The sequence below is a fragment of the Petromyzon marinus genome, chromosome 30 (assembly GCF_048934315.1).
Source record: "Petromyzon marinus isolate PM22_M1 ecotype Great Lakes invasive population chromosome 30, UKy_Petmar_22M1.pri1.0, whole genome shotgun sequence".
NCBI classification, from domain to species: domain Eukaryota; kingdom Metazoa; phylum Chordata; class Hyperoartia; order Petromyzontiformes; family Petromyzontidae; genus Petromyzon; species Petromyzon marinus.
The window spans coordinates 4,715,612-4,736,426 of record NC_133696.1 but is presented as its reverse complement, the minus strand read 5'-3'; the positions used below and the strand labels follow the sequence as shown (position 1 = coordinate 4,736,426).

The 20,815-nt window shown below is 48.4% G+C and overlaps 1 protein-coding gene across 2 annotated transcripts in view; it reads right to left on the bottom strand.

Annotated features, from left to right (window-relative positions):
- Positions 1–20,184, bottom strand: part of LOC116947497 (sodium- and chloride-dependent GABA transporter 3-like) — a 140,452-nt gene extending 120,268 nt beyond the window's left edge. Inside the window, exons 1-4 of one of the 2 annotated variants that reach the window (XM_032963310.2) lie at positions 19,933–20,184; positions 19,231–19,330; positions 8,444–8,670; positions 5,617–5,751 (exon numbers count right to left, since the gene is read on the bottom strand). In XM_032963310.2, coding sequence (XP_032819201.1) covers positions 5,617–5,751; positions 8,444–8,651 — 343 coding nt within the window. In that variant the 5' untranslated portion in view covers positions 8,652–8,670; positions 19,231–19,330; positions 19,933–20,184. Of the gene's footprint in view, positions 1–5,616; positions 5,752–8,443; positions 8,671–19,230; positions 19,331–19,493; positions 19,913–19,932 lie in introns of those variants that run through there. The other variant, XM_032963311.2, reaches the window with a different exon arrangement.
- Positions 20,185–20,815: the final 631 nt, after the last annotated feature.

Genomic DNA, 20,815 nt, shown 5'->3' with positions numbered 1-20,815 from the left:
TATAAAGTGAGTATTTAGTATGTATGCATACGATATGATAATGGTAAATATCCGGTCATGGACTAAACAAAATTGCACAATTGACAAACAATATACACAAGACAGTCAAAATCATAACAAAATAAAACAAAGCTTGACTGTGACAATTAATGGCATCGAATCGCTGTGGGGAGTGAATCATCATCATCATCATCATAACCAGCCATCGTCTAACCACTGCCTGATTAAAGGCACCCCGCTCAACATCACCATTGCTCAATCCATCTCTTGCACACGAACCGATCTTATCTCTCCAGTATTGTCCCTTTCCCACTGTCGTCCCTTCCAGCCGTTACATGGCGTGCCGAAAGACCACTCCGCTTTTCCCAACAGTCAAAGCGAATGTCTCTGATTTGTGAATGTTCGCTGATGCATGAGTCCCTATTTCTGTTAGTCTACTCCCAAATGTTTTCTTTGTCAGTGTCCGCGTTTGTGATCCGTGCCATTGCCGAAAGCCCTCTTCTGCGGGCACACTGTTCTCCTATTCTTCGCAATCAACTCCAAAGTTCCTCAAGTGTTCCATCCTGCTCACGTTCCCCTTCCCCGTTTCACCATCGCGATACCCAATCTGACTCAGCTTATCTCCCCGGTGCACATCCGACTGCATGTAAACGTATTCTCTGGTGGAATTTTTTCTTCATCTAAAGGTTTTTCACATTGTTTTTTTACCCATACCCTGCACTGTCCATCTTTCTACCCCGCCTCCATCGCAACTTCCCACCACCCTCCATGTCCCCCCAAAGAACAGAGCGAGAGATCCGTGTGGCACTTACGCTCGAAAATATCAGAGCCAAGATATATTTGCCAGAGAGGTCAGAGGTTATTAGGATTCTTAGGTTGAGTACTGCAAATATGTGGAAAGGGCTGCGTGTTCACTAGCTCACTCCTTGTTTAAAAAATGTTGCTTTGAAGGTCTGGCTCTCAAAATAACTCTCTCAAATAATCAACAGATATTGGTAGTGTGCTGCTATCGACCTCCTAGTGGGAAGGCTATTGAAGCTGCATCTGCACTGAGAGAGCTTTTTGGGGGCCTCCCTAAAGGTGAAATAGTTTTAGTGGGTGCTCTAAATTGGAATTGGCTAAACCCGCCGGCCGTGGCCACAAATTTTGCAGATTAATTTAATCTGTTTCAATTAATAAATGTCCCCACAAGACCCAACCTAAAAAATCCGGGACAGTCATCTCTGCTTGACGTCCTATTGACAAATGCCCCTCACAATTTCACACTGACTGGTGTTCTGGGTAATAGACTTAGTGATCACTCCTTCATTTTTGGGGTGAGATCATCAGCCAGACCCAAAGGCCCCCCTAAATTGGTTCAGAAGCACTCTATGAGACACTTCAGCACTCAGGCATTTACTAATGATGTGCTTCACTCGGATATTGACAAGGTCTGTGATATCCCCAACCTGACTACGGCTCGGGAGACCTTCAGGTACACGTTTCTCCATATTCTTAACAAACATGCTCCGTTGGTTAGATTTAAAACTAAAGGCAACCGCCCACCATGGTTTGATCCTTTGATTACAAAGCTCATGAAAACTAGGGACAAGGCTTGGGCATGTGCTCAGAAAAGTAATTTGGTCAATGACTGGCTAGAATACAGGATTTTAAAGAATAGATGCGTCAACAAAATACGGCATGCAAAAAATGCCTACTTTTCCTCCACTCTCCTGGAATCACATGGAAATGCCAGGATTTTCTGGAAAACAATCAAATGTATAGAAAAGGCATCCAAAACAGACAATCTGCCCGCTGAGCTTAACCGAAATGGGGAATATTTTTCAGATCCCAAAAAAATAGTTGACAATTTTAACCTTCATTTTTCTGAAGCTGGTAATATTTCTGATAATGTATTGGGAGTCACCCCTGCTCATGCAAATTCCTATACCCCTGTCCAAACATTAAACGAATTTAGTTTCCAGCCAATCCACGAAAGTAATGTTCTGAAACAACTGTCCTACCTCAAAGGGTGCTCCTCTACCGGAGCAGATAGTTTTCTCGTCTGTGCTCTACTAACTGTTGGTCACCTAATATACAAACCGATAGCCCATATTTTCAACCTGTCCATCAAAGAAGCATCAGTTCCTCTAGAATGGAAACATTCCTATGTCCATCCATTTCACAAAGGGGGCCCTAAAGATGATCCAAATAACTACCGACATATCTAAATTTTGTCCCCGTTGATGAAAATTTTTGAAAAATTATTGACCTACCAAATTAGCAGTTTCCTGTCCACCAAAAATCTACTACATCTAAAACAATCTGGGTTCCGAAAAAAATACAGCACCACATCTGCTGCATTAGACTCTCTGAATCACATTTACAGTAGACTTGAAAATAAGCAGTACTGTGCCTGTCTTTTCTAGACCTGTCCAAAGCGTTTGATACAGTAGACGACAACACCCTGCTTAGTAAACTAAGTTGCCTCGGTTTTTCCGAAAACGCAGTTAAATGGTTACAAAATTACCACTTTTCTCGCACCCAAACTGTATTCACAGATGGTTGGAGGTCAAACAGTGTTAAGATATCAAAAAGGGTTCCACAGGGTTCCATCCTCGGCCCCCTTTTGTTCTCTCTTTATGTCAATGACTTGGGCACTGACCTGGATCATTACAGGGTAAATATTTTTGCAGATGACACGATACTGATTACTGCTGGCCGCTCTCCGGATGACGTGATTGCTAAGCTACAGGGTGGTTTCAACAAACTACAACATCAGCTAGTTGCTCTTAAACTAGTCCTGAATACCTCCAAACTAAGGTGCTATGCTACTCACCAGGACTAAAGCAGGAAGTTTTTTTTCCCAATTACATTCCTTAAATAATTATCAAATAGAGCAAGTCAAGATCTAAAAGTATCTTGGGGTCATCCTGAATTCAAAACTGAATTTTGAAGATCACATTGATTATATTGGTAAAAAGACAAAAATACAAATTGGTTTTCTGTATCGACACAAGCACTGCTTCCCCCCAATGTTCCGTTTGGAATTGATGAAAGCTACCATACTGCTTCTACTTGACTACTGTGACATCGTGTATAAATCAGCCCCAAGTACTGTACTGAAGAAGCTTGATTCCATCTATCACTCGGCCTTAAGATTTACATTGAACTGCCCACATAGGACTCACCACTGTGATCTCTACATTGGGTCAAACTTAACATTTCTTAATGTTCGACGGCTTGTGCACCAGATCTTATTTATTCACGATGTACTTACAAAAAAATGCGCAGAACACCTGCTGGACCTCCTCTCTGTTTCAAAGAGCAAATTTGACCTCAGGTCTTCGCTCATTTACCAGCTTCACATTCCCTATTGCCGCACAAAAACTGGAGGAAGGGCCTTTGCTATTGATGCCCCCAGGGTCTGGAATGCTATTGCCAATAAACTGCAACTTGAATCACTACCAATGAGATCTTCTCTCAAAACTGCTCTAGAGGAGTTGTACACCGCTAGCTGCCACTGCTATTCATTGGCGTAAAATAAAATAAAATGTTTCGCTCCGGATGATGCTGCAAAGTATTTTCTGTATTTTGATTTAGCGTGCTGATCTTAAAGGTGCATTGGAAACTTTGATACTCCGACTCATGCTTCTGTTGTTATGGAGTAACTCATGCAGCCAGCTATGGCTTTAGGATTTAGTGTTACATGTTATTTATGTAGTTTATTGTCAAAATTCGGTCACAGTCCCTGTGATCACTGTTACGTTGCAATTATGGTTTTATTTTTCGGTGATTTCGAAAAGTTTTTTGGTTTGGACATGTTTGTTTTGTTGTAGTACGGAGTTAGACTTATGGCCTTAATATAAGTTTTCTTGTGGTTGTTGTTGTTGTTTGACTTGCATCCCACTGGGATTTTTTGCACACAGCGTTGGTGTACGGTGCTTTTTTCAGGAATATTTTGCTGGTTTTTTTCATGGATTTTCTGTTTGCACAGTCACATAGTCACTTTAAGATTTTTTCCTTGTTCGTGTTTTTGTTTTTTTGTTTGTTGTGGTTGCACCCGATTCAAGAGCCGAATGGCTCACAGGGCTATACCAAAATAAATCAACTGAAACTGTGTCTGGAGCAGTTGTATTGTCATATTTTTTTTACAGCCCTGCCTGCAGCCAATCCACTGCTGGATGAAGGCCTGCCCATGGATTATATGGTCGTGAGGGTTGTTTGGCCATACTTCACCAAGCTGTGCAGTGTTTGTTGGTAAAGTGGGGGGGGGGGGGGGGGGGAAGAGGCGACCCAGAAACAGTTCATATATCAGACATTAGCTGTGTTTTAAAAAAAAATGTAGCCAGTGGGCTGACCACTGTGCCACTACCACACCCCCATTACTTTTACACACATACACAAACAAATATCATAAAATAAAGATTACGAACAACCTGGAAACAGACTGCACTGGAAAGTCTTGTTTGTGAGCACACATTATGGCACTTTAAGGAGTGGTGTGGTCTTGCACTCGCTCTGTCTTTGTCTTTTCAGTACTGGCATTCAATTTCCATATTCATTTTTACATAGACTGACAGAGAGGAAGGCCATGCATGGTTCAGATTCCGATTGCCACTGGGGGTTTGCATCGCAGGAACCAAACCCTAGGCACCAGGAATGTGGCGCAGTGCACAGAGATAAAGATCCCCCACATAATCCTTTAAAGACTGTTGGGGCACGTGCTGTTAGCATAGACCTTAACGGACTGTTGGGGTTGTCAGTGAACATCTATGAAGGCCGGAGAAAACACACAACGGAGATGCGTGGATGGCCAGCAGTGCACACAAATACACATACAGAATCTTGCAGTGTATCATCTATTCCTACATCTGGAACCCGATGAACACCTTGCAACTGATTGGCTCAAATGCGCGAAGCCCTGAAAAAAACTGAAAACCCACAAACTCTAATTGTCGAGAGAGGAAGCTATTCTTGAGCGCAGGCAGATTAACTGGATGACAACGGTGATTTATGAACTTAATTTTGCAGTCATCTAAGGGCAGATGATACGATAAAGAGTGGATTGTAAAGTGTTGCGTTATATCTGGCAATGGCTAAAAACCCTAGGTATGTATGTGGTTTATCAATCTTTTTCCAGGACACCTCAAATGTAATCTTCCCACTTGGCACCAAAGCTTTTGACCTTGATAGCCATGCAGGTATTTCACAATTTTTACAGAAATAATCTCAGGTTCGATTCCATTTTGGGGCATTCGGTCACCACCGGCAATGGCAAATTACGAACACGTCAGAGAATGACGGATTCCGTTGATACCCGATGACAACAGAGCTTATTTTTTAAAAATAAAAATACATGTTTGATGGACAATGCTTTGTCGAGAGCGTGAAACCTCGGAAGGTCACGTGACCTCTATTGGATGACGCCATCCCAGTTGCTCACTTGGGGAAGTGGCGACGCTCGGATTCATCGAGATTCGGGTGAAGCCATTTCATCGCCGATGTTGCTGTTGTTGTTGCAACACTACGTAGTTGCCGGCGTCGACTTGTCATCGACAATCTCCCTAAACATTTCCCATCGTGCAATGATGGCCTGGTAGGGCTATCTGCCGTGGCAAACGATGAAAAGCTAACCTTCAAACAGGGGGCACACGAGGCGCCAGCAGGTGACTCCTCCTTGGCTGGTGTACTGGCCCAGGGCCGTCTCGAGGAAGAACACGGGGATCCCACAGCACACAAAGAAGATCACGTACGGGATGAGGAAGGCACCTGTCGGGAAATCCAAAACCGCGGCAGCATCGTCATTAGGATCATCATTAATCACGCATCCATGTTATAAGACATTCGATTTGTGCATCTGTGAGCGAGCATATCAGTCACAGCACGCGCTTGAATATCTTTTCTTGTCATAAGTCGGACACCGATGATGAGATATATACATGAGCAACAAAGTTTCGCCATGCTTAATATTATAATGGCTTAGACATTTGCTTAATATTATAATGTCTTAGACATTTGCTTAATATTATAATGGCTTAGACATTTGTAAAGTCTCTTGGAATTCCTTTTATTTATTTGAGAGACGTCAACTGTGAGACAGAAGTCAACCATGAACCCCCCCCCCCAAAAAAAAAAATCGCGGGAAATCGTTTTTCGGTAAAAAATAGAATTTCGCACGTGGGTGCTGAAAGGGCAAGATTGACGAACACCGAATTGAAACGTCACTTGTCTCATTTTTAACATTCTGCCACATCTGGTGCGACCAATAACTCTATGTACACACTGCTGACCGATTGCTGGTGTTTACAGTTTGTTTTTCGTTTGAATAAACCCCAAAATAATAATCGAAAGCCCTTTGTTAATCCGGCGCTGGTGAAGGTATCCCCATGCTGTCAGTCGTGGGGGGTTGCTTTGAACATACTTCACCACATTGGTCAGTGCGAATTTTGTGAAGAGGCATAGAGGCCAGGGTTGGTTCATATATAATGTGCTACTGAGGTTAGCCATATCCGGCAATCGAACTCACGTTGCCATGTTCATGTGCTTACCACAGAGACACTGCGCCAGGCGAAGTACTATGTTTTATGAGTAAAAAGGTTCAGAAAATCGATTGCCCTGAAGTATAACATGTTTTGTATCAATCCAAACTCAAGGCCAAGCTTCATATCTATGTTTTTTTTCCCTTCCAAATAAATGATTTTAGGATGCAGTGAATGGGAGCTGTGTTTTTTATTCGTGCAAGAGGGGTAATCGCTATAATTTCTCATAGAAAATTAAGTGTGTTTACCATCTCGATCAATGTAACTCGCCAGCGTTCTGTGCACATTTAAAGAGCTCATTCTATAACAACAACAACAACTGGGGCATTTACCTCCACGTTCCCCCGACCAATTAAATTAAATTAAAGACCCCCTCCTTATCCAATTTTCTTTCCCCTCAAGTACCTGGGGCCCCTGGTGCAGTTGCACCGACTGCACACTCACTCGCTACGCCACTCCGGTACTTACGTTGCGGACACGACACAGCCACTCCGTTCGCCACCGGCACCACGAGTGATCTCAACGCCCAACGGTGGCGCGATGGATGTTGCCGTGGCCTTATTGGCTAATACACTGTTCTTTCTTTTTTTAGTTTAGTGCGCAGGCTTTCGCGACCAACATTTATCCATTATGAAGGTTTTTTTGGGGGGGGGTTAGATTACGTAAATATACCACTGGTCTTGTGAAAGAAAACCACCGGATCAATGACCCAGCGTGGAAGGCGAAGCAACGGGGCAGACTTCTTAAACCTTCCCCACGCCTCTGCCTAGTGAGCGGTATAAATGGGTAGACCACAAGTTAATGGTGTAGCCGTTCACGTGGGTACCACAACCTCTTACAAGGCAACCGACCAGCTTAGAAAAGTGAGCCAGCCAGAGTACCCCCCCCCCCCTCCCTGTACACGGGCACCCCACAGCTACCTCGAGTGGACGGCCTTCTGTCAGCAGTGGCGTGAATGAGAAAAATTGCAGGGCTGCACCATTATTATTATTTTTATTTTCAACATGGCTAATATGGACTGAGGTGTCAGTTCAATTTTGGTAGTGAGCAGGCAAATTTGAAAATTCTCCCTCGGATCATGAACATCTATCGGAAGAGGAATCTTCTTGACACGTTGTTGTTGTTGTTGTTAACATTTTTCAAGAAATAGATGTGCACCTTTTTGCAGTGTGGACAGATAGCGTTTTGTTTTGCAGTATATGCGTATTGCACTTAAAAACAAACATGACGGTTGAGTTTTAGATGTGTAGAGATCCAATTCAGCATCGACCGTGCGTTAGGTTAAAACAATTACAGCTAAATCAAATACATTTACTGGGGCATATTCATGAAACTAAATCACCCGGAATCAGCACATCATATTTCAGAAGCAAAGCAATATAACACCCCCCGCCCCCCCCCCCCCCCACCAAAAAGGCTCTTTTATGCACATGATCGTTTTTTCCAAAGATAACTCCTAAATCTTGACTTAAAGCTCTCGTGACTGCAGGAATTCATATTCTTTGGGTCTTTCGGTAAAGTCACGTAGACAGCCTACTTCAGCAGTTTTTTTCTTGCCGTGGTTGTCCCACCTGATGAAGATTGCTTGTGTTGCGATCGAAACGTTGTGATCTATAATTTTTCTACCTACGTGACTTTACAGAAAGAACCAAAGAGTATGGATTCCTGCAGTCACGAAAGCTTCAAATCAATATTCACGTAGACTGAAAGAAAATAACAAAAAACTGCGACGTTTCGATCTCAACACAAGCGATTGTCACCAGAAGGAGATGATCAGGAGGAAAGATGACGATCGCTTGTGTTGCGATCGAAACCTCGTAGCTTTTTATTATTATTATTATTTTCTTTCAACCTATCTACGTGACTTCACCGAAAGACCAAAAGAATAAGATGTCCCAAGGACGCGCTGCGCCCACACTCACCGCCTCCGTTCTTGTAGCACAGGTACGGGAAGCGCCACACGTTCCCCAGTCCTATGATCTCTCCGGCCACGGACAGCACAAACTCCACCTTGTTGTTCCACTGCCCGCGCTCGTTGATCTTCTGCTTGCCAGGAGCGCCGGGCGGAATGTCCATCTCCGTGCTCTCCACCTTGCCGTTCACGAGCGGGATGGAATTCTGCGCCGCCATTCTCGGTCGAGTGCTGGGTCTGCGAAGCGCAAAGATCCCCCCGCGTGGCCTCAACGGACTCGCGGGTCGTGTGCTGTTCGCGAGGAGCGGCGCATATGAAGGCCGTAACGGCACGCGAGGGGGGTGGGTGGCCAGCACCGCGCCCAATCGGCATTCGTCTCCCCCCGGTGATAATGTTTGCACACCGCACCAGGTCGTTATTTAAGGCTGGCTCGACCTAGGAGAGGCCCATAATCGATTTAGACAATCACCACTCATGTCAGACATGGTCAGAAACCAATTTGGGCCGTAGGGATTCACAGAGCAGCACACTTTCCAGTCACTTAGCACGGTTGCATTTAAGCAAACCGTGTGTGTCGATGCGCGTGCCTTTGTCTTTGTGCGCGTCTGTAACATGTCCTTCACATCGCATGCTCACCTAACTCGCGATTGTGTTTCATCAAGCATCAGGCACGTAACAGCCTGCAGCATCTTCAATTTGCATTTGAGCACGGGGACATTTGGTGAACTCGACAAGGCAGGGTCACGGGGTGTGGGGGGTGGGGGGGGTGGACCTGGGAATCTAACGACCCCACTGACAACGCGGATGTCGTTCTGCGGTGCGCGTGCGACGCCCCTACAAGTTGTGGCCGCGCTCCGGGGCATCCGCGTCGCCACCGCGATGACAGACAGACGGCACGCGAGGCGACGCGCGTGCCCTAAATTGCGCCCGGGACAACGTCCGCTCGTGCCGCACAGCTCCTGTAATTGAGCGGCTGCGGTGTTCGTCCCAGTCAAGCGCCATGGGTGTCTGCTATTAAAATGTTTTGAATAATTCACTGCGGTGTTGAACGCGAGCTGCCTTGAAAGCACGTGACGAAGGAATTTCTTCGCGGAATTCCAGCAGTCAGGAGCGCGTCACCCTGTGCTAGTCATCACGTAACTCGAGTACTTGCAAATGTCACCTATTCCCAACGATGATTGGTTGCTTAATCATGTATTACAAACATTTTCACCTGGAATATCCCTTGACATGGACCATCTTTATGGGACATACGGGGATGGAAGGGGGGAGGGAGCACTCAAATCTCCACACAGAAAAATTCAATAATCTTCTGCTGCACTGCCATCTCTTGGCCACCTCGTAGTCGAAGCCTACAACCTCTGCTCATTGTCAGTCTCGCTGGCACGGACCAGTCCACCGACTTGCTCGCTCCACCTCCGTCTCCTGTCCACCTCTCAACTGAGCGGGTTTGGGAATTTCACAAATCTACATGTGCCCCACAAACCCTTGCCTCCGCGGCGCTACAGATACCAGTGCCTGTGTGGGCTCCTCAGCAGCTGTGTGGTGTGCACGTCACGAGTCGATGTTGGTGACGATGTTGGTGACAATGGTGGTGGTGATGGGGAGCGGTAGCGTAGCGCTACGCGGCGCTACGAACCTGACGACCCGAATTCAAATCCCGCTCTCGGCCAACATCAGTGACGATTATCTGAACCCGTCATGGGCCTCCCCTAGGTCGACTCAGCCTCAAATGAGTACCCGGTGCGGTGTAAAAACAAGGCCACTAGGGAGACAAAGGCGGCTGGTCGTGGTGCTGATCACCCAACCCCTCGTGTGCCGTTCTGGCCTCTATAGGTGCTCGCTAACAGCACTTGCCCCAAAAGTATGTTGCGGCTACTCGGGGGATCTTTGTCTTTGTTTTGTGACGACGATTGATAGTCGCAATGATCGAGGTGTTGGTGACGATGGCTCCGAGTCAACCCAGACCTGCATTCTAGTCCACGACCTTGGGAAACCGTGGCTGCCAATGTTCTAGCAGGCGAACCGTGGAAGTGTGGGCTCCGCGAGGCAGGTGCCCCCCTTCGGCGGCAAATGCAACGAGCGGCATGAATAAATCAAACACGTTTGCACCAATCGCCCGAAAAGGTAAAAAAAAACTAAACCTAAATCTGCCGTTGCATTGCCGAGTTAAAATGTAACACGTGACTTCGTCCGGGAAGGGCGAGCACACCTGTGCACTCTCCGAGATCCCCGAGTTTTGCGCAGCACAGCAGGCGCGATTCGACCTCGCGTTTGCTACGAATGAATGAATGAATTCATCCGTTTTAATCGAACCCAAAAATTTAAACTCGAAGCAACACGCATCCGACTGCGATGTCAACCACCGCGAGCAGGTGAGCGCGTCGGGTTTGAATGGCAGGAAAGTGTCGTCCTTCTAGCCACACCGTCGTCGCGAGTGGAGTCGCTTTGAAAGACGGAAAGAAGGGAGCGCGTGGATTAACGGACATACGCATGCTGATGAGAAACAATTCCACCTTCCAATAAGAGTAAAGTGGACGTGGCTGCTGAGGCAGGGCACGTCGCTGCGAGGGGGGTGGGGGGGGGGCGATTACGGCCGATGGTCAAGCAAGAAGAACGGTGAGAGCCGAGGAATAGAACTAAACAATAAACTAAACTTTTTATTTTATTTTACCAGGTAAGGCCTGCCGAGCTATATAGCTCTTTTTCAGAAGCGACCTGGCCACAAATGATAGTTCAACGAAGTGGCTTATCATGTGGAAATTTGTATCAGCCAAATACTCCAAACACGTGTTCCAAATTCCAAATATACAGCAGGCGTCAGGGTCGGGACCGAACCCACGACCTCCTGCATACCAGGCGAAGTAATTAACATCTCTCCACCGTGGTGCCATAGGAATCGTTCAAGGGACATCCCCCAAAGGAGATGGAGCGATGGAATCCGTTTGTGTGCCAGTGCCTGGTGGATTATTATATCGCAGGATTGTAAGAGATGGAAGCCTTTATCCAGCAGTAGATTGACCATGGCTGACGACGATGAGGACTCGTTAATGGAATAGGTCGATCATTTTAATGGGGCGCCACAGAGGTGAGATGTTAACTACCTCGCCTGGTATGCAGGAGGTCGTGGGTTCGATCCCGAATCTAACGCCTGCTGCTGTATATTTTGAGTTTGCACGTCTCTCCCCGTGGTCGTGTGGATTTTTCTCCGGGTCCTCCGGTTTCTCCCTCCACGTTTAGAAACACGCGTTTAGAGTATTTGGCTGCTGTAAATTTCCACATGATAACCCACTTCGCTGAGCTATCATTTGTGGCTAGGTCGCTTCTGAAAAATAGCTATATAGCTCAGCGGCCCTTACCTGGTAAAAAAACAAACAAACACAAAGAGTAAAAAGTAGTATGAATAATGGCATTGGCCAAACACTATTATGCAAGATCCTTCTGAAAATTTGTCTTGAAACTCAGTGAGGCTTTCACAGACTAATAAATAGGAATGCCATTGCTATGATCGTTGCACTGCAGGTCGAAAATGAGGTTTCGTTATGTAATGTGCCAGAGGTTGCTTTAACATGAATTTGAATGCAAATTCAACCTATGACACTTTCTTTTATTTACAAAACTCAAAACACCCGCATTGTCGTCGTTATGGAAAGACTATGAATAACAAAACAGACACGCAAACAATGCATCTCCTTTAGATATCTGTCCCTCCTCGTAGAAAAACGACAAAAGTAACGCTTAACGAAACCCATCGGCTGCACGCTCGACTGGGAGTGCACCACCAATTTTGGCAAACATTGATCTGAATGCGAGCAAACTCGGCAGTGTCTCACCGGCAGAGCCATGCCCCGTTTTGAACGAATTCCGATGAACCATCAGGTGCTACAGGCAACCCCCCCCCCCCCCCGCCTCCTCTTTATGACACGGGCCCCAGTTCGACACAACGTTGATATCATGCGTAACACTGAAAATAATCGACGCTCAAGGGTTACTTTTGAGTGATGCATTATAGAATGGCATTTGAAACGGGTGTCTCTTCCTTTGGGCACAGTACTGCGTTATCAACGGCGTTACACGGTACTTTGGAAGCACGTAAGCGGTAATTGATATTAATGAGACGTGATAGATATCTACGATGAATAATTATTGTGGTCGGGTCGTTTGCGCGAATCGAAAACACACGAAGGTTAATTTAATATGGCCATGCAATTTTCACTCGTGGACAAACTCCCCCGGCCGCGCACACCCTGAGGGGCATGGAAATGTATTTGACCATACATCACTGCACTGTTCGCATGTTTGTTAGACTTCTTTCTCAGCGTATGTAGCCCAACGCGCCCAATCGCAGGTGCTGGGTAAGGACGGAAAACTAAACACAAAAAGCAGTTCTAAAGAAATTAGTTTTCAATTTAGATTTAAAAAGTGGATAGCTCCCAGTGGCTTCCCAATATCGGAAGGAAGAGCGTTCCAGACGGCCACAGGAGCGCATCTGAAAGCGCGCGATGCGGTGACCATATTTGTTCGATGGTCAGCCAAAAGCCGCTGCACGAGGATGACCGCAGGTTGCGTGATGGTTTTGCTCCCCGACGAGATCAGAAGGGTATTGTGGTACATTTGCGACGAGCACATTGCGTGCGATCAGTGCGACCTCATCACGAAACCAATGCAGCTCAGCGACCACTGGACGGACACGGTCGGATCTCGCAGTACCCCGTTACCACGCGTGCCAAGGAATGTGTACACGCCGCAGCTTGCTCATGCTTCAGCCAGACGTTGCCTGGAGTAGCGAGTTGCAGTAAGCGAGCCTCGTCGATGCCACGCTGCACGCCGACCTGTTGGCTAGGCCACGACTCAATCGTGGCCCAATGAGTCGTAGGGCCCCGATAAGAACATTTGCGGGACCTGACTCTGTTTTGCACGTGGCGATAAAACGACATTCGGATCGAGGGTGGAGCCGAGGCTCTTTAGATTTGTAGAAAAAACTGAATCCTGCAGTCTGCCACTCTCACACCACGCTGATCAGCACGGGTTGATTAAACAGAGGTCACCAATTACAATCACTAACCAGGCTCAAATCTCCTGCAGTCCGAGGAGACCCGGTGCATTTCGGATAATTTAGTAACAGGAGAGTGGTTTTATATGAACACGACACAATGTATGAAATAAGATACAAATGTCAGTTTTCCCGCTGACAAATACTGCTCGGTCTGTAGTCTCCTCCATATACAGAAGCACGTATTTTCTCTGCTTGCCATTTCGTGACTGGCTATGGGTCGCTGATGATCCCTTATTTGGTGGAACACTTCTGCATCTCCCATAATATTGCCGTTCCTCCAAATGTTCATTCATACGTAAGAGAATGTGTGCAGAAAATGTGTATAGTTTTTTTCACGAGAATTATAAATATAAATATACTATTCTTTGTTTAAATGTGAACGCGCGAGTCTTTTTTTCGTGTATCCTTAATTAGCCGAGAATTCGTTGCTTTGCAACGGAAAATAAGAGAACTGTCATCTGCATGCTCTTTCCTGTACTCAGGGCACGAACAGAATATTCTGGCGAAATAATTGCTTAACACGGACATAGATTAAAAGTTAGAGCCATTGTAAATTAGCCTTGTTCAGTCTTCTGTATTCCTTACTCCGACCTCTTCGGTGTCACTATCTATTTGATGTGTTCCGAGCATCTTCTTCCGCCGTTTCGATCCAACCCAATGCTTTTGTGTTACACGGAAAATCCCGTTAAGCCAGCCACCCAGCTAGCCTTGGTGGCAATGGCCTCACCCACGAACAGCAAGCACATCGATTGTTGGGATGGAGACAAGCCCAGCCAGCATACACTTAGGGGACTCGGTGGCATAGATTATTTTGAATTGTCGTGTAATATCAACATTGAATGAGTTACATTATATGAAAAAAGAAGATGCAATTTTTTTCCTTGTGTTTACTTTTGCATTAACATGATATATCAATAGCGATAGCAGCACCAGTTTAATTACAACAACAACCGCCATTACAACAACAACCACCTTGAGGCCACGTGAAGTGTCGAACGCCCGCTGGCAGGAGGTCACGGGGCAGACCCAGGTGCCACGGGTCGACTGACTGAGATGACTGGCTGATGCACCACCTGTGCCCCCTACTGTGCCAACCTGCTGTGCTGTAACCACCCGGCGCTCCGCTCGTTGTTGTGAGCGTCGCTCCTCCACCCTCCGTTGTTGTTGGAGGGCGACTGCCTCCAACTGCCCAGTAGCGTCCTTCACGAGCCTCCTCCACAGAGGCCGATCTTGACACCGCTGGTACCAGTAATTGGCAAGTCCACTCAGCTCCACTTCCTCCTGTACCACATCACTCCATCTCTTCTCTAGCCCGTGCCGCGCCAGGTTAGCCCCCTCGATCCGGCCGAACAAAAGCTGTTTGGGCATGTGGTGACTGGGCATGCGGGCTACATGGCCCAGCCAACGCAGCCTTGCCTGCCGGAGGAGCTCACCGATGGGACTTTGCCCAGATTTTTCAAGGATTTGTGAGCTCCTCACACAATCCAGCCTGGTTAAACCCAGGATGGATCATAGGCAGGCCAGCCTAAATGTTTCTAACCGGCGAAGATGTTCCATTAGGGGGGTCCACGTTTCACAAGCATAGAGAAGGGAGGGAATAACTGTGATCGAGAAGACCTGAAGCTTCTTGCGGAGCGACAGACCAGGTAGCTTCCACACAGCGTTACGCAATCGATGAAAAGATAATGCTGCTCGACTGATTCGGAGTGAGACCTCTGCTGTTAAACCGGAGCCGGTCATAAGCACACTGCCCAGATATGGGAAACTCTCCACTCTTTCCACAACTGCCCCATCACCAATTGGGAGTTGTGAGGGTGGAGTGTCCGATTGTGCAAAATACCCTGGCAGGGGCTTAGTTTTGGTGGGGCTGATGGTAAGGCCCCACCTCTTAGTGGCAAGCTCCAGGTTTATCAGCAGCGCCTCCAACTCCTCCTCTGAGTGAGCAGCGATTACCAGATCATCGGCATACATAACATGGTTGAGCAATAGGGAGCCATCCCTTGACCGTACCTGGGCATCGATCAGCCTCCCATTGTATCTGTACCAGATGGAAATTCCTCCGGTACAGCTATTGAAGGCGTCACGAACTACGTGGTCAAAATAGATGTTAAATAATGTGGGAGCCAGAGGACATCCCTGTTGCGCCCCAAGGTGTAAAGCGAATGGCTCCGACTCCCGGCCACGTAGTTTTACCCGGGCCCGCTCACCATTATGAAGGTTCTTCATGATCGTGAGTAGAGAGTCAGGGACTCTGAAGGCATGAAAAACACCCCAGAGCCCAGGCCTACTGATGGTATCAAGGGGCCTTGACCAGGTCAATAAAGCAGAGATGTAGGTCTTGTTGGGATTCCCTACACCTCTGCTGTAGCAGACGGACAGAAAATATGGCATCTGTGCAGGACCGCCCTATCCTGAAACCGCATTGGGGCTCCGCAAGCCTCTCCTCAGCGTGCCTGGTAAGGCGATGTTGAATAATTCTTGCCAGGACCTTTCCCGGCACACTGAGGAGTGAGATGCCCCTGTAGTTGTTACAGTCTGTGCGGTCCCCCTTCTTAAAGAGGGGGACCACCAGGGCATCCTTCCAGTCCTGTGGAACCGATCCAGTGGTCCAGACTGTTGTTATGATATAATGTAGGGCAGTCTGTGCACAAACGCCACCCTCCCTCAGCATTTCGCTTGGGAGATCATCTCTGCCCGGTGCCTTTCCTGGTCTCAGACTCTGCATCGCCCTCAGTACTTCCTCAACAGATGGTACCTCAGCCAGCCACTCACAGGGGGTGATTTCCTCCAATTTTTGAGGCACCGCAGCCTCGGCAGGGTCATCTACACTTTGTCCCACGTTGTTATCCAGGCTGAGGGATGTCCCCTCCCCCAGGACCTCACAGAAATGCTCAGCAAATCTGTAAACCTGTTCCTGGGGGTTGGAGATTTGGATCACCGTTCCTTCCCCTAATGATGGTAATTGGTGTGGTGCTGCAGGTTACTTTTTGATGGAATTAAAGAGCGATTTGTGATCGCGGGCCACTGAGGCAGACTCCGTCTCCTCAGCAACCCGCGACCACCACCCATCCTTGCAGCGCTTCACGGCTCTCCAAACCTCCGAGCGAAGGCTGCGGGAAGCCTCTTCATTCTCTGACATGGGATGCTGTAGCCAATGAGAGTGGGCCTGTCGCGTTTTCTCAGCCAGCTTGAACACTTCTTCTGTCAACCAGGGTCACTGGGGAGGTTTGGACCGTGTACCCAAAGCAGCCATTGCAGCTGCATGAGCCACAGTCCTAAACCTCGCCCATTTCCCCTCGACATCAGGAGAAGTGGGGGACGATGCCAACCCCAGCCACAAGCGATGATGAAATTATCGCTTGCAACTTTCAACAGCTAGCTAAGACCATGCCACTAAGGGTTTGAATGGGGTCCTGGGTTTGGCAGGCGCATCTTACAGATGACAAGTCGATGGTCAGTGGGCAGATCAGCTCCACGGTAGGTCCTGGTGTCAAGGACATGGGCCCTCATCTGCTGTTCCGTCACTATGTAGTCCAGCAGATGTTCTTGCTTGAACCCGGCATGCATCCATGATGTTGTGTGGATGCGCCGATGCCGGAACAGCATGTTGGTAATTACAAGCCCATGGGCTGCACAAAAATCTAGCAGCCTCCTGCCGTTGTTATTGAGCTGATCTGGCCCATGCCTTTCTAATCACTCCAGACCAGGTGCCAGCATCATGACCAACTCGGGCATTGAAGTCACCCAACAAGATGACTCTTTCCCGAAGGGCCACTTTAGCTAGCACCTGTGACAGGAGGTCATAGAAGGCATCTGACTCATCGGCCTTGCATGCATCCCTCCACGGATGTTCGTCTTCAGTGGGGGCATAAGTAACCACGACCACCACTCCTCGCCTCTGGTTGATAGGAAGGCGAGCCCAAAGTAGCCTGGGGCTTACAGGTTCCCACACCTCACCGCCACACTGCCACGCCCCCTTCATTCTTTTGTTTAGAAGATCCACTCCCTGTTGTTTGGCAGTTTCTTGCCCCGAGAAGAGGACTGTCCACCCCTCATGGTGGCAGAAGACAGAGCCGGTCCACCGGACCTCCTGAATACCACAGAGATCCAGGCGGTACCGGTCCAGCTCCTGACAGAGGAGTGGCAGCCTCTCCTCCGCAGTGAACGTTCGAACATTCCATGTGGCTACACGTAGTGGTTTTTTGTTGTTTCTGGAGTAGCCCCGAGGGTAAGGATTCAGTCTCCTGGCTCCGCCAAATGGGGTTTGGCCAGGAGACGTCATAGACGCTTGTCCCCCCGGGGCACAAGCTTATTACATAACACACGCACATTGGCTGTTAATCATCATGAGTGGATCTGAACACATACAGGCACGCGTTGAACATCTGCGAGTGGATTATATCACAGCGTCTGGAACTTCCCCGGCGTTGATTTATTCAAGCAAACCGAACTCTGTCGACTTGGCTCTGTCGAAACCAGTCCGGGGTTCTACTTGTGTTGAATTAATGCTTATGAAAGTATGCACACCCAGAAGGCCCGTCGGACCTATGGGGTTATGTAGCATCTCGCCACTGTCGGACCGGTGACGAGATGTTAACTACCTCGCCTGCTATACAGGAGGTCGTGGGTTCGATCACCACCATGACGCCTGCTGTATTTGGAGTTTGCGGTGTCTCTCTCTCCCCGTGGTCACGTGGATTTTTCTCCGGGTCCTCCGGTTTTCCCCCTCCACATTTAGAATTGACATCACGCTTTTAGAATATTTGACTGCTATACGTGATTTCCACGTGATGATGATAAGCCACTTTGTTGAGCGATCATTTGTGACCAGGTCGTTTCTGAAAAAAGCTACATAGCTTAGTGGGCTTTACCTGGTAAAATAAAAAATAAAAAGTGTGAATAGTTGGGTCTAGAAACACTTTTAACTTTTTTACCTGGAGAAACAGAGACATAGACTGCATATTGTCCACTTTTCTCCGCTGAGCCGTGAGCGTTAACGGCGGTCCAGATCTGAGCAAACAGTCTATGATTGCAGAGACGTCCAACATTCAAGCCATCCAGTTGCTTGCAACCAAATTGCGCGACTGATCGCTCAGGTATTGTTGACCCCATTGGAGGCAAGCACGCGCGTACGCCTGCCCTTGGAACTCACGATCGGCGGCGAACATTGTTATTTCACACACGTGGAGCAAAACATCCCGATCATGTTTTAATTTCATTGCTCGCGCGCGGGTAAGAGTGCATCGTTAATCTCAGACTGAAGCTGTGTGCAACTTTATCCAACACGCGCTTGTTTGCTCGCTCAAAGCCCACCATCATCATCACCATCACCCACTATTACAACCAAAATACAAAGATCCCCCGTATAGCCTTAACAGACTGTTGGGGCAAGTGCTGTTAGCGAGCAGCACCTAATGAAGGCCGGCACGGCACGCGACGGCGTGGGTGGCCAGCATCACACCCAGCCGTCTTTGTCTCCCTAGTGGCGATGTGTTTACGCACCACACCGGGTACTCATTTGAGGCTGAATCGATCTAGGGGAGGCCCAGGCCAGGTTCAGATTATAATTGTCACTGATGTTGACCGTGAGCGGGAATCGAACGCAGCGCACTAACCGCTAGGCTACCGCCCCCCCCACCCCCCTATTATAACCACCATCATCATCACCGCCACCATCACACCACAACCACCACCATCAAGCACGGATCGCTCCGTACGCCACGCGAGAAGAGGCGACTTACCTAACTCGTCGATTCAATTCCTCGGTCTCCAGCCGTGTCTTCCAGCTCCTGGTTCTCTACCGCCGCCGCAACCACCACGAGCTGTTGCAGCGAATTGACTCTAAGGGTAAAAACACATTCACAACACCGCTCACATTGACAACAGCCAACAAAGCAACGGCGTAAAACGTGCCAAGGGAAAACAACAAACAGTGCTATCGATTATAACTCTGTACAGCCCGTTGTCAATCCACTGCTGGATGCAGGCCTCCCATCGACCGTACTTATCCACTGCGCGGTAGGGGTTGGGAGAGTGCTGGACTGTGTCAGATGTCGCTCGCTTCCGATGTCAGACGTGGCCCAGAATCTAACTCGGGACGCCGGCTGAAAATCTTGGCAGTGCGTCGAGCAATGCACCGCTCCAACAGTCAACAGTGGGCACCCACCCACTCTCTCCGTCCAGAATTGTGCAACACAATACATGGACATTAAATACAGGTGGTGGGCATTTAAAAATAACTATAATAACATGCGCTAATCGCTGCACCACCGCTCCCCACTAAAAAAAAAAAACACGTAACACACAGTATACAAATACGGTCGTGACGATGGGGACAGGACAAACGCGGTGATCGCGTCGCCACCGCTCGCACCCATCGCTAATAATAATCACGATAATTAATTCCGCAGGTCCTAATTCAGCGGGTGAAAGGCAATAATTACCGCCGGCCTCTATGAACACGAAAGCTACCACTTGCAAATAAACAAAAACCCCGTGGTCGTTGTTCGGTTTGCGTGGGGTGCAGCAGCAGCAGCAGATGCGCACGCAACCGCGTTCGGCTGATGGGAGCCCTCAACTGCCCCAAAAACGGGGTCACAACCACCAAGCAGCAGTAGCAGCAGCAATGTGTGTGTGGGGGGGGGGCGGGAATCCACGACCATCCAAACTAACTGTGGCTCTCTGCTAAGCCGGGCGCTCTGGTGGTTGTATGGGCAAAGTGGGCGTGCGCAGAATCCTAATCGAAGGCGGGGCCCCTGATTGTGTGTTTTTTTTCCCTCCTGCTTTGCGGCGGAGAGAGTTGAGGTCGTTGCTGTTGCTGCTGCTGCTGCGTTACAAGCCATGGAATACAACGATTCATTATTTTACTTCCTCCGTCCGTCAGTCCGCCGGTCCGTACATGCGTCTGTGTGTGTGTGTGGGAAGCGGTAGTGTAGCGGTTAGCGCGCTGCGCTACGAACCCGGCCAGCCGAGTTCCATTCTCGCTCACGGCCCACACCTCTGACGATGATCTGAACCGGTCCTGGGCCTCCCCTAGGTCGACTCAGCCTCAAATTAGTACCTGGTGCGGTGTGTAAACATCGCTCGCTAGGGAGACAAAGGCGGCCGGGCGTGGTGTTGGCCACCCACGCCCTCGTGTGCCGTGCCGGCCTTCATGGGTGCTGGCTAACAGCACTTGCCCCAACAGTCTGTTAAGGCTACACGGGGGGATCTTTGTCTTTGTTAGCACGCCCATCTCGGCTACCCCCCCTCTCCACCACCCTCGGTCCCCCCCCCCACCTCCCGCTCTATTACCCTGACCATCTGGACCTCTTCATGCTAAGGGGG